This window comes from Anser anser (assembly GCF_964211835.1).
Source record: "Anser anser genome assembly, chromosome: 1".
NCBI classification, from domain to species: Eukaryota; Metazoa; Chordata; class Aves; order Anseriformes; family Anatidae; genus Anser; species Anser anser.
The window spans coordinates 189145462-189158989 of record NC_139720.1 but is presented as its reverse complement, the minus strand read 5'-3'; the positions used below and the strand labels follow the sequence as shown (position 1 = coordinate 189158989).

General features: G+C 37.0%; 1 protein-coding gene across 9 annotated transcripts in view; it reads left to right on the top strand.

The window, feature by feature from the left end:
- The window catches only part of FRY (FRY microtubule binding protein), a 238220-nt gene that overhangs the window by 88436 nt on the left and 136256 nt on the right, over positions 1–13528 (top strand). Inside the window, exon 1 of one of the 9 annotated variants that reach the window (XM_083810255.1) lies at positions 8190–12472. The exons of the other annotated variants lie outside the window; for them this stretch is intronic. Coding sequence (XP_083666381.1) covers positions 12412–12472 — 61 coding nt within the window. The 5' untranslated portion in view covers positions 8190–12411. Of the gene's footprint in view, positions 1–8189; positions 12473–13528 lie in introns of those variants that run through there. 9 annotated transcript variants of the gene reach the window in all.

Below are 13528 nucleotides of genomic sequence, written 5' to 3'. Positions count from 1 at the left end.
CTGTGTTTAGCCCAAAGTAGGAAATCCAGAACTCTGTCAGCTACAGCAGAGCTGCTAAGAATGGCAATTAAGAGTAAGGTTTTTTTTTCATTTCTTTGAGGACAAACAGTAGTCCTTCAAGAAGAAAAATGGAAGCATCACACTACTGGCAAGTCAGACATTTGTGTAAATTTAATTTCTTATGAACTTAATCAATACTTAGAATGACTTTCTGCCTAATATTAATACCATTATTACTAGTTCACCATATAGACATTATTACATTATGGATATAATTACATTATGCTGTCACTTTTGTGTTACAAAAAGGCACCTAGTTCTGCAAAGTAATGAGATAGTATCTACAAAGTAGCTACCAATTATTTCCATCAAGCATTTTTCTGAATTAAGTTCAAAATGGTGTATAGTATGTCAGATCCTCTTGCACACCTAGTGCATCCTAAACATTCACATACCAAATTTTGAATTATCTGTAAATTCTATTAAAGCCCACCTGACTTAGATGCCATGCATTTTAAAGCTTACATGTATGCTATAACAATATCCTCAGGGCGTAGCCTTTTGTTATAAATTTTTATTTTATATTATATGAAATCCAGAAATGCCATTTCAAGTTGATTTAGTTTACATTTATTATGTTGAACGTGCTTACATAATTCATAGAAGCAGCATTAGAAACACTTGGATGATAAGTTTGAATCTCTATATTATTATTATATGTGTGTGCAGACATACAACATCTTGCTAGTTTACACAGAAAATGATCTTCTGTCATTAAAATTTTTATGACACAAATGATCACTACAATCAATGACTAGAAAACTTTTTTAATCTCTTTTTTTTTCTGTTTTAAATCTTGTACATTGTATTTATTGTGGATTGAAATTATAGCTGTGGTTTTCCATAAACTGTACAAGAACTGTCACATTGTTATGAGATAGTTTAAGCAAGACATACTAAAGAACAGGGGGTGTTTAACTGCTTATGTCAGTGGAATTAGAGTTAGATTGATTTAATGTGTGTTTTTTAAAAGCCCACGTACCCTATTTTTAAATTACCGCATTATGGTATTCCACACAAAGTTTGTTTGTGGTTTCGTTGTTGTTGTTTTTTTTCAGGAAAAGGACATTATCTTTGATTTCTTTTTACAGAATCATAAAATCAAAATACAATATAAAGTTTTATATAATATATATATATATATTTCATTTGTCAATCCTTATTCCTGATGTTTACAATTTCACCTGTTGTGACTCACTTCCATGACATCGTCTTTCCTGCAGTATTGAGTAGAAGATTACCCTTTTGACTTTCAGCATTTCAGGATGCTTGTTGAGCCTTATCTTTAAAGATATATTTTAAATTAATGAATTAAATTAAAATTAATTTAAAATTAATTATGTTGCACTTACTGTAGAGTTAGTTGCCAAGGAATAGCTTGTTTGTTTGCTTCTGTCTATGTCCTTCTGGCAGTAAAGGCAAAGTAAATGAGAATAGTTTATATCTGCTGAGTGACTAAGGTGGCCATTTGAATCCGAATTCCTCTGTGGGCTCGAAAATGGGCATATAAATTTTAGTACATAAACCAAAAATTATGAGCTAGTGTATGCACTTGAGATACATGTCTGAGATCTGTTTAAACACATGAACCAGGTAATCATACTTCTTTAAATAGTGACTTTTCTCATGTGTCCTGCCACTTCCTCATGAGGGTTTCTTTCTCTGTCATCTTTCAAATCTGATGTCCAAGTGTTGATTGGTCCGGTACGAAAAATCTAACAAAGAGGATCCATGCACAAAGCGCCGAGTCCCAGGGTTTTGCTGTGTGTTCACCTAAATGGAGAGTAAGGGCCAGTTAAGCTGGGTCTGGCTGCAGGAAAAGGATCCACCCGTGTGGTTTTCTTTAACTGCCTGGCATACATGAGGGTTAATTTTAACATATCCAGGCTCTTTAAAATAATCTGCTTCAGTGTCATCCTTACTCATTTTCATTCATTCTCTTTAAAAATGCTAAGAAAATAATATGCAACAAATGTTATTGTTATAAATGCAGCATTTACTGCTGCATAGAATGAATAGAATAAAATTTATTGGTGCAAATGAACATTCACTTTTTTGGTCATTATCCTGGAATCTTCTTATCTCATGTGAAAGACTGATTTAGTTTGGATTAGTAGCTTGATCCTGGTTGGCCTGGACTTGGTACATAAAAAGCATACTGTTCACTTAATAACATTTAAAAAGTCCTGTATATTTTCTACATGTCGTGCTCCTGTTACTTAGTGGAAGTTAATATTGCAAGGATACACTGTAGTGAATCAGAAATCTGTTATATAAAAACCTGTAAAAAACAAATTAAAAATAAGAAGAAGAGTTGCTTTTCTGCTTTGCTTTGTACACCTGAAGTGATCCAAGCATGTGAGGTCCTTGTACGGATGCATTATAGGAGGTGTTGGGTCTGGCAGTGCTGGATCCTGTTTGGAGCTATCGTTTGGATTGGGTTTCTGGTTTCTGTTCCATGTGCCAGCTTTAAGCACCCAAGTGCTCAACTGACTTGAGCAATGAGTCAAAGTGTCTTGGAGGTGCTCGGTCCCCACCATGGTGATGGTTAACTGAGAAGGCAGAGAACAGTGAAATGTTCTGTGCCTCTTTTTGTGTATATATGGAAAGAAGTGTCAATGGCAGTGTTCAAATTCCTAATTTATTAAAAGCTTTATGCACCATTTCAGGTACTTGAGGTTCGTGCTTCATATAATTTTGTATATGCTTTCTTACTGACACACGAACAAAGCCGTTCATTATCATTGGGTTGCCATGGAGTACTGATCACATGGATCTGGGAATAAAAACCCATTATGCTAATATAGCTTGTCATTGTGTTTGATGCAAAGTGATGTCCCATAACAACATCTGATGTTTGTAACTAATAGAATTTACAGTAAGATCACGGTTTATGAAAGAGCATTGCCAAACATTGTCTACCCTCTTTCCTTTGGAAGATCTTTTCGATTCTTCCCCTATTTACAGAACATTTTATGTATTTTTGGGGTGGAATGCCTAATTCTGTAATGCATACAGCGTTCCCACAGTCTTCCTTGTACCCCCAAATAAGAAACAACTTTAATTCAGTATGCTATAGAAGGAATGGTGCTTTAATCTTTATATTCATTCAGCTTTACTCGGTAGCAGATGACCAGGCATCTGTGGGTGATCTGTCACCTTTGCTATAGACAAAGATGTGCCTTTAGTCTCTTCCGGATTCTCAGGATGATCCATCTTCATGTGCATGTGAACATGCTATCAGTAATAGCATTTCAGCCATAATCCTTCTATGTTCGTCAGACATCCCCTCAGTCAGTGGAATATGGTTGGAATATAGAGCACAGAGGTCTCTCTTCAGAGAGCTCCACTTTTCTATATAAGGCTTTTCTAACGGCAAACAGTTTTACATGGTTTTCACTTCTAGTTATAAGGCATATTTTAAAACGATTCTGGCAATATACTTTCTCATTTGACCTTTTCTCTTTAAAATATTCCCTGAAAATTAAACCATCCAGTAAGTTGCCTCCATTTTCATATTTCCCTGAGGTCTATTATACAGAATAACCCTTAAATCAGGTTCAGTTTTGCCAAAGTGTGTTTGATACGGTAGGAAGTTATTACCTGTATCACACGGATACTCTGATCACACCAGTTATATTTGTACCTGGATGTACAAAGAGAAATCCAGTACTGATAGGCACTCAGACTTCTGTTTCTTTATATTTTGTGGATTAGAGAGAAATCGTTCTTAGAACATCTGTATCTTCCTTTTACCAATGAAAGATTGTTCTCAGTGATATTTTTTCTACTAACGTATTCAACGAGTCATAAATTATACAACCAGAAAAACCATTGTGTCATCCAATCTGTTCTCCTCATAGAGCAGGCTTTATGGCTTCTCTGAATTAATTTCTGTCTGAGCTAAAGCACATCTTCAAAAAAAAAAAATCTTAATTTAAAATTTCCACTAATGGAGGAATCAGCCTTAATAGCATTTCTGTAGTTAATTTCCTTCCCTTTGTGTTAACTTCTTTAATGCATTTGTCTAGTTTAAAATTCCAGCCATTGGCTGTTACTGAATGAAGGGCTGTCTATTAGCAAATTTCTGTTCATCGTTCTTGTGCTTAGCAGGCATGGAAGTCATCTCACCTAATTTGTAGGTATTTTTGGTGTTTATATTGTATCTGACATAGTCAAACTATGCTTTCCTGATAGCCATGGGACAGACATATGCACTTTGCAGGGTGCAGTTCGGGTGAGCTGTTTAGACATTTTTATTAGGATGTAATGAATCACGCCCTGGAAGTGCCTGATTGCTTGTATTGTATAAAAAGGCATTTTTGGTCGAGTGGCTCAATGTGTTCGCAAAAATGCAGGCATTAAAGAAGATGATTAAGTGACACTGTAACTTTCTCATGGTCAACTAATCTAAGCTTTAAGACAAGTTTTCCGGTCATTAATTATAGTTGCCTTTCCTGATTGTCCTCTAGTTCATCAGCATCTTTCTTGAGTTGCAGACACCAGAATGGGACTGAGCATCCAGCAGTAGCTGCAAAGACACTGGCAGTGCAGCAGTGGAGTTTTCCTGTTTTTGCTTTTGTTTATCCTGCTTGAAAAGGCTCTCCATAGCTCTTCAGGTCTCAAGAATAGCAGCCTGTTTTCAACACATTAGTCATCCTGGTCTCAGGCCTTTTTTCATAATCAGTGCTTTCCAGGAATAGAAAGCCTTATTCTGTCCCTGTGGCATGCATTCTTTGTTTCGGGATATGCAATTCTGTATCGGTTAGTATTAATATCTCATATACTGTTTGCTTCCTTTTAGTTTTCAAAATGCTATTCAAATTAGAATGACCATTTTGCTATTTTTTTCTCTACTAGTGTTGTACTTTGCCTGTAAGCTTTATAGAAATATTTGTTTTGTTTTGTTTTGCTTCTTTTATGTCATTAATAGTAAGAATAATTGGTACAGGACTGAGAAATGATCTCTGTAACTCCACTAGAAGTATTATGATATGATTCTCTCTTAACCAATGCTGAGGAGTAGCTGATATCTGGCTTTTAATCTGTTCTTGTTGTAATACATTGATTTCTTGGTTCTCATTTTACAATTTGGTAAGATACAAATCCAATTGCCAAACAGAAATACAAGACTACACGTTTAACTTTGTTAACCAAGTTTGCAATCCTAAAAAGATAGCTAGTTTAATAAAATCTACCTTCCATAAACCTATGCTTATGGCATTGTATCATAGTACTTCAGTTCTTTATTAATCAAAACTAGCCATTCCTGAATGAACGTCAGGCTCTCTGTGTTGCAGTTACCTGGACTGACCTTGCTGACACTTTAAAAAAGCAGGTAGAATACTAGTTTTATTCCCTCTCTCTGGAATATTGAATATCCATTTGAATATCAAATAAAAGGAATCTTTTATTATTTTCAGAAGTCATGAGGCTCTTCAGTTTTTCTAAGGAATTACTCTGTTTTCGCAATGTGTAAGCTATTTGAGTATTTGGAAAATCTGTTAATAATCCTAAGACCCTTTCTTTATTTTCAGAGCTAACTGATGCAGAGTTCATGTATGTAGGTACACGTTCCTCTCCTTTGACTACAGGAAAACCTAAATGAGTAGTTCAGATTGCAGTGTGATGCTCCTGGCTTTCTTAGTGAGAACAGGGAACCCCATCCGCAGTCTTCTGGCATCACAGAGTCACCAGGCCTGTGCAGGAGCAGAACGGATAGGTGAAATGTTCATCCCAGTGTGTGTCAGTTGGGGCCTTCCCTCGCCATTTCTTCACTCATTTGGGGCATTTGGGTGTGTGAGCAGGTGAAACACTAAACAACAAATTAATAACGTATTTCTGGCAGTAACTTATTTCATGGCGTTTAGACATTTCAATATGTGGAAGGAGTTTTCTGTCATGGCCCACTGGCAAGCAGGAGAGCAACACCCTGTCCGTGTCGTGTTGGGTGTTTGCAGCCGTGCAGTCATGCACATGTGCCCTCAACAGCAACTAAATTCCACGTGCTTCATTGATTTGCTCAAGTCAAAGCCTTTCACTAAGCAGCTGTAGTCAAGCTAAACTTCCAAAAACCTTCATTGAGCTAATGTGAATGGTAATATCCTTATCTTTTCCTGACACTTAAATATTTTGAAGTCAAAGGGGAAATAGCTATGTTGCAGTGTCTGAGTCTAGCCTGCATGGCTAAGAAACAAGGGAACTCAACTTTCAAAGAGTGAGCTGTTAATATAGTGTTAACAAAGAGTTATTAGGTATTACAGCATCATAATCTTGGGTGGCTAATAAAAGATGACACATTGTGTGTTGAGTTTTCTGCAAGCTAAGAGGCCAAATAGTGTTTAAGTCAATATAGAAGACAGACAATGTTGTGAGTGTGCTGCTGCAGCCAGTAGTAAGTAATGACAGTAATGATTCAATCAAAGATAAACTAGGGGATTGGTAATGATAATTATTAATCCAGATTTTGGCTGCAAAACTTTTTCTCTCATTTTTCTTTGTATAGACATTATTTTGTGTGCTTTTTGTGTAGAGGGGAATATGAATGGATTTGTCTGATGTATTCTCATGTTAGTGTTTATTCACAAAAATCTCTCCTGTGGTTTCATTACAGAAAGATTCATGAAATTTTGTAAAAGTCTTCTTGGTCTGTGAAGGTTTAGCTTGCCAGTTTACAGTGCCAGCTCACGGCTTGGCTTACTCCTGGTATTGTGCCATTTTTCACCCACGCAATCAAGGCTATGAATCCTAGCCAGCAGCAGCTGAAATGCACTGTGATGCAGTTTGGTCTGTACAAGAAACTCGTGAAGAGTTTACAGACTAAGAGTGACAGTCATCTCCTATAACCTTGGATGCTTATCTTCCCAGTCAGTTCTCCTTCAGTAATCGCTGGCAAGTGGTAAGCACCTCTAGAAAGTGAATTTATTCTGTCTTAAGCTAAGAATCTAAGAAGGATTTGATGAATCACCTCAAACCATTAGTCTCTCTTAATTTATTCTACCTGGAGCCTGGATTGCCAGGCTAAATTCAGTATTTAGCTTGTAGGTGGCTAAATTTGAACTTTTCCCTAAAAGGCAGCAATAGAGTAGATTAGGTGCATCAGGAAATAAGGTCAAGGAAGAGACTACAGTTTTAAAGATTTTTCTTCAATGTAGTTTTACATTTTGAAACATAATTTAAAGATGACTATTTTCTAGAGCATGAAATAAGCAAAACCCTTTAGGTCAACTTTTAGCCATTGAGCAGTGTCAGATGGATCAACAGGACTGTTCAGGCCATGCAGTTTCAGATGGAAATGAGCCACAGCCTGTTTCTTTTTGTGTAATAAGAACTTTGCTGATATTTGGACAAGTGATATACGAAGAACTTGGGTTTTCATACACATGTGTACACTGTACAGAACCCATATCATCCAGAACCAATAAGCTGTTTTCATTCCAGTGAAACACGTTTTTATCAGCACAAACCAACATTTTTGTCTGTGGTTTGGAAGAGGAATTGTGGAGTACCAGACAACAAAAATTCAGGGAAGGTTCTGGTTCTAGCATCTGAGGTAGCTATTTAGATTGGAATAGGACTTGGATACAAGTATTTAATATCTTTCTGTAGTAAAAAATAAACAGTTTAATTATCTTTTTAAAAATCCATCTTGTCCAGGCTCTCACAATTTTACTGTAAAACATTTAAGGAGAAAAGGAAAGGTATACATAGTCTCTCTCCAAGAGAAAATATGTAGGGATGGAAGAAGCAGGTCACATCCTTCCTGTTTGCTGATCCCTCTTTTGGAAGTAACTATTCCTTCTTTTTTGGATTCTTTTAGCCTTGTGCTTCCTCGGCACTTTTCCAAGTTCCCTAAAAATAATTCTTATGCTAACACCCATCAACCACAAAATGACAGGAGTATCTTCATCTCCCTGTCTCTGAAAAGGAAAGCGAACCCAACAAAACATCTATCTAAAAAACTTATAGGAAGCTATTTTCAGATTCAACAAAACCAAAGTAGAGCACATAAAATCATTTAAAAGTATATGACATTGTTATTTAAAATAAAATGCTTTTTAAGCAGTATACATGCTTTTTAAGCAGTATCCCACAGAAATTCTGGCAGAATTTCAAAAATATCATCTTTTTTGTTTTAATTGTTTTAAAATCAATTAGTTTACTCATCTGAAAATGATGACATGTACATATCTTTCCACCCTTATTTTAAAATAAGGTTTTTACTTTTGGAATAACCATCAAAGATAACAAAGCATTTGAAGTCATACAGGAAAGTCACCAAGATTTTGAAAGCATATAGTTAAGCTGAAGTCAGCCTTCAAAGAGGCAGCGTGTCCTTACTGTATAAAAAACAGAAACTGAAAATATTTATGTTTGTTCTGGAACCCATCAGAGGCAATAAATATATTTCCTTTAGCGAGAAATCACCCCCAGATGGAACACTCAAATGGCAATTGAAAAAATGCTTTGGGATTGTACACAAGATTTCCCATGTCATTTAGCTTTTTTATTCTTTGCTCTTAAAATCAATCAAGCAAATTCTAAAACAATCACAAGTAAAAATGTTTATCTCCGTTACATGCCTAGACTCCCGCGTACCTTCAGCACATGTGCTGTAGTGTGTGTAAATAAGAAAACAAAATTCTAGAAGAAAAGGATCAGGAAAAGAAATGGTGAGTAAAGAGAATGGTCTTTCTTGCCTCATTCAGATGCCTTGCAGGGATCTGAGATAAGAACCTAGGGAACGTCGTTAGGCTGCACAACCCCTGGCCTGTAACTAAGGAGAAAGGGAGAGGAAAAGTCTACATCTCGTATCTTGGTTAGCAGGACTTGTGCCAAGTCAGTGAAAAGGCCTTTGGAAAGGGAGTGGACATATTCAGCAGGATTTCCTGTATGTTAGTTTGTTTTGGCAGTTGCCATTCATAAGTCCCCTAATACGGAGATACAGTGTCTTGCAAGGGGAGAAAACATGTGCCACCCACCTCTTTCTTCTAAGGGGTCTCATATCAATTGCCCGCCTCTGGCACAGAATTTCAATGTACGTCTTCACGTTACAAAGCTTACCACCTGCCTGTCAGCCACGGGGACGTGAGAGCCAGAGCGCTGCTACGGGCCAGGAAAGCCAAGCCACTTCTAGCCTTTCCCTGGTGCCAGGCTGAGCTCCATCCTTAGCTTCAAAGCTAGCAGGTTCTTTACCGCACTCATCCACCTCAAACAGGACCTGTCAGTGTGTGCAAGGGCTGTTCTAGTATCTCCCTCCCTGAGCTTGGGCAAAGATATCTGTGTTAAACTGGTTATTTCTTAATGGTGTTCATCTCAGAAGAGTTCATCTCTGAATGAAGTGAGAGTTTGAGCTCGTTGTAAAAAGCACCCACAGAGAAAAGTGTCCCCCACCATGCATTTTAGCATCCATCAGGCCTACCGAGAAGCCATATACTTGTTTTCAAGGATGTTGCATTTTGGTTCTGTCCTACAAAGGTTTCATTCTGCCGATCAGTGTCCAGCCCTGAATTCAGGGGAGGGCAGAGCAGGTTTGCTGCAAAAAAAACGATGTTCTGAAATGTTCAGTCTCACTGGGAATAACATCTGGTCTGTTTTAGGCCTGCTATTTAGTACCATCCTTGAAGATACAGAAAATTAAGTGAAGAATGGCATACGTGTGTGAATGCACACACACTCTTAGAAACTTCAAGCCTTCTTTTTCTAGACTAGGGTAGCTGGGTTGACCAAATCTACGCTTGATCAGCAGCTCTGCCACTTCTCAGTGGTTGGACTAGTGAATTTGTCTCCTGTTTTCTAGCTTTTCTCTTCCTTGTGTTTACTTAGAGTTTACACTCTCTTGTTGTGGTAATAGGAATAGAAAATTTGGCAAAGGATTGCCCAACCAAGTCTACAGGAGGCTGTAGACTGTCTTCTGTAGTTCAACGCGTATTCTGAATTAATATAAACTTGACAACAGCATTTTTCACAAAGTCTTCAGGCAGAAATAATTTAAAAGGTTGCTCTTAACCTCAGTTACATTTGTTACCAAGTTCTGGAATGCCTTTATCATTGAAAATATCTCCTTCCTTTCTCTTCCCCCATGCCATTTTACACAAATGACTCTCCCGAGACGCATCTCTGCACATTTAAAGAAACAGAGGAATCTGAAATTTATGAATTATCATTTTCTCCCTTACAGTTTCAGCATCATCAAGTATGTTGAGACTATCCATCCGGAAGAACTTAGGTCATCTCTCACAGCCTTTTTGGAAATCCTCCCAAATCTGTTATTCCTTTCAGACTTGTTTTCAAAATCAGATGTTTTACTCTAGAGTCTTCAACCTCTCTTACACGCCTCCTTGTTGACCTCACAGCCTCCTCCATTTTATCTTCTAGAATGGATAGTAACACCTCTGACACAGTGATTCACATGCTATACTCTTTTTTGGGGCTGGAATAGTAAAGAAGAGTAATGTGGAGAAAAATCAAAAGTGATTCCTCTTGTTAATCCAGAAGTGATTCCGTGATGAACTCCATCTAGCACTGTCAAAAAAGATAGTTGTCCTCAAGCAAAGCCTTAGGTAGCTGAGGATCTGATAAACTGCAGAGTAAATATACCCTTTTTCAGATGCTTTTTCCCTCCGCTCAACTGCATACTTACCAAAATGTAATTAACCTAATTATAAAAAAGAATGTAAAAATGACTGTGTGCCTTATAATACTGTGTGCCTTATAATAGCTTCTAAGGTCCATATAAAAGCTGCTGTATGAATCTGCCATAAGCAATAGCATTGTAGACATAGCTTTCCTTCTTTAGTGCTGGAAACCATTTACACTTCCAGCTGTAGTGGGCTGGCTTGCATTCTCCTCGGGATGGGGAGATCTGTAACGACTCTTTGAATATGTGTGTCCCAGACAGAGAACATTAACTGTGGAACTTTGATGACACGCTTAACTGAATTTACTGCTGCAAACCTTCCTCTGTTTTAATAAAAAATAAATAAATAAATAAAAAAGAGTAAACAAAGTATGTAGGCAAATATTTGTATTGTGTGAAGTTGATTTCCCTGTGAAAATGAAGGCCAGCACCTGTACCACCATAACATTCAAATTTACTTTCCAAATAGTCTGAATGTGGGACTCAGATGTGCACTGAATCCCTTCTGGTCCTTCATTTCTTCAGTGTAACCCCCCGTAAGAGGAGATCAGAAACACTAAAATAGTATTGCTTATTCTAAAGTTTTGTGCTTTAGATAGATTTATTTCCTATCATAAACATTGCAAGTCATTAATACTGTGTTTTATGGGTTATGTTTATGCCTCCATGATTATTTTTGCCAAAACATGCAAAAGACTTACGAAAATAATGCTGATATTAAAATAGTACTACTGCTGCATCATACTGTTACGTTGGAATAACACACTATCCTGGGGAACCTTATTGTTTCTGTTGCTAAGATAGAAATGGATCTGCTAGACCATTAGTTTGCTTTTTTCAGCAAATGTTTCCCTTGAATTTTATTCTCTTTTCCTGTCAAGCTCACACTAATCTGGGAAAGTTTTCCTTCAAAGGGCAAACAAGGCACCTTTTGCTAACCTTGGCACTGTGTACTGTATCCTTGGAAATTAAATTCCTGACGGTTTGGTTAATAATGTGTTTTGTTTTGTTTTGTTTTTCTATTATTTTAACGGCAGTTTTAAAACAAAGCAACTTTTTTTAAGACTTATTTCAACAGATGTATAATTATCCATAAGGATATGTGGTTTGTCACTGACTCTTGGCATGGGAAAAGAATAGATACTGCGTTGTTTTTATCTCAAGGAATTCAAACTGTATGTACTGTTGGCCAGAGGACCTTAGTTACAAAACAAAACCCATCCTGTGTTGTTTCTGTGCTTTGCTTTTCTATACTAATTGCTTTCAGCTTGAATTGTATGATAATTCATGTATTTGATATGCGTGGTTTGTTTATGCTGAACTCCATTATCCTGTCTCATGTTCTTGGAGTGCCTGAAGTAGTTTCACTAATCTGTCAGCATAGTATGTACTTGTGGATAAATATAGACGTGCAGCCACTCTGTGAGTGGTCATCATCATATGCTGAAGCTAAAAATTACCCCTTTGGTTATGGAAATGCTGATCTGATCCGGAGGCCTGCTCTAGCTCACACATTGTAGGTCTTCAGTACTTGTCTATTAAAAAACAAAAAACTAAAAACTAAAAGCAATGTCTGCCTCAATGCTGGAAAATTTATAGTGAAGTGTTGAAACAGGATTATGAAGCGACTAACTTCCTTTTTGATTTTAGTTAGAAAAGGATTCAGACTTTTCTAACTTAAGGATTGGAGCATTTCAGGTATTCGCAGGCTCATGGATATTACAGTAGCATGTTGGAGAAAATCCAGTGTGATCAGCTTTATAAAGGGGCTCGGTAGGTACAAAAATACTGAAAATACATGTTTTGGTTTGTGTTATGGGTCTGTTTGTTGTTGCTAAAGTGGAAATTTGACACAGTTAACTAAAAGAATGTCATCTGTTTCTTCTGCTTAAAGATACTGAAAATTCAGTAGCTGTTTGGCTGAAGTTTATCTAGTGTAGTGCAGACTCTCAGCTTCTGTGTTATGATCTTTCTGTTGTTTTCCTTTATCTTAGAGCTTTAAGAAGAATACCTGCAACGTAAATCATAGCAGAGACTCCGGGGAAATAGTTGTATTTTGTACTCATCCCCATGATCACTTTAGTGACTTTGTGTGTATGTGTGTGTATTCAAACTATTGTGCTTTTTTACAACTATTTCTAGGATCAGGGAAACAATACATGAAAAAAATAGCAGTGATATTAGTTCAGTAATCCATTCTGTGGCGATAGTATGTGGTTGTGGTGATAGGGGCTTCTGATATTGCATTGCTACTTCCATATTTCCTTCTTGTTTTTAAAAGCTTTCAAATGCATAACATTGAGAAAATATTATGGTTATAGCCTCAACTAAATGAAAATTTCCTGTAGGAAAAGCAGAGAGTATTTTTTGAGGTGCAATTTATTAGATACAGCAGAAAATAAGGAATACATCCTGGTAACAAGAAAATGGGTTGTTTGAGAGCAGTAGCTCTCAGACAGAATTGCACCCAAAATGGTGCAGACATTTTACAGCTGATCAAGCATAGTTAATCTTTGTTTTTTTCAGATTTTCTTAGGACAGGAGCTTTAAATATGTATACAACTTTCTAAAATTGACCGACAGATTCCCTGCTGTGGCAGGGCCCTCAGGCATCAGGGCTGCTTTGGTCTGCTGCTTTCTGTGTGGGAATCACCATTCATTCTCCTTGGGAATAAGCTTCTTTTCTCTGGGTGAAATGTTTATTTTATCTTGGTACTTGTGTGGTGACCAGCACCCTACAGTATGTTAGGAGTTCAGACTAAATCTCTCAGTTGTCCATTCTGATTATTCTCTGTGTAGGAAAATGTTATTATTTTGAAATGATGTAGT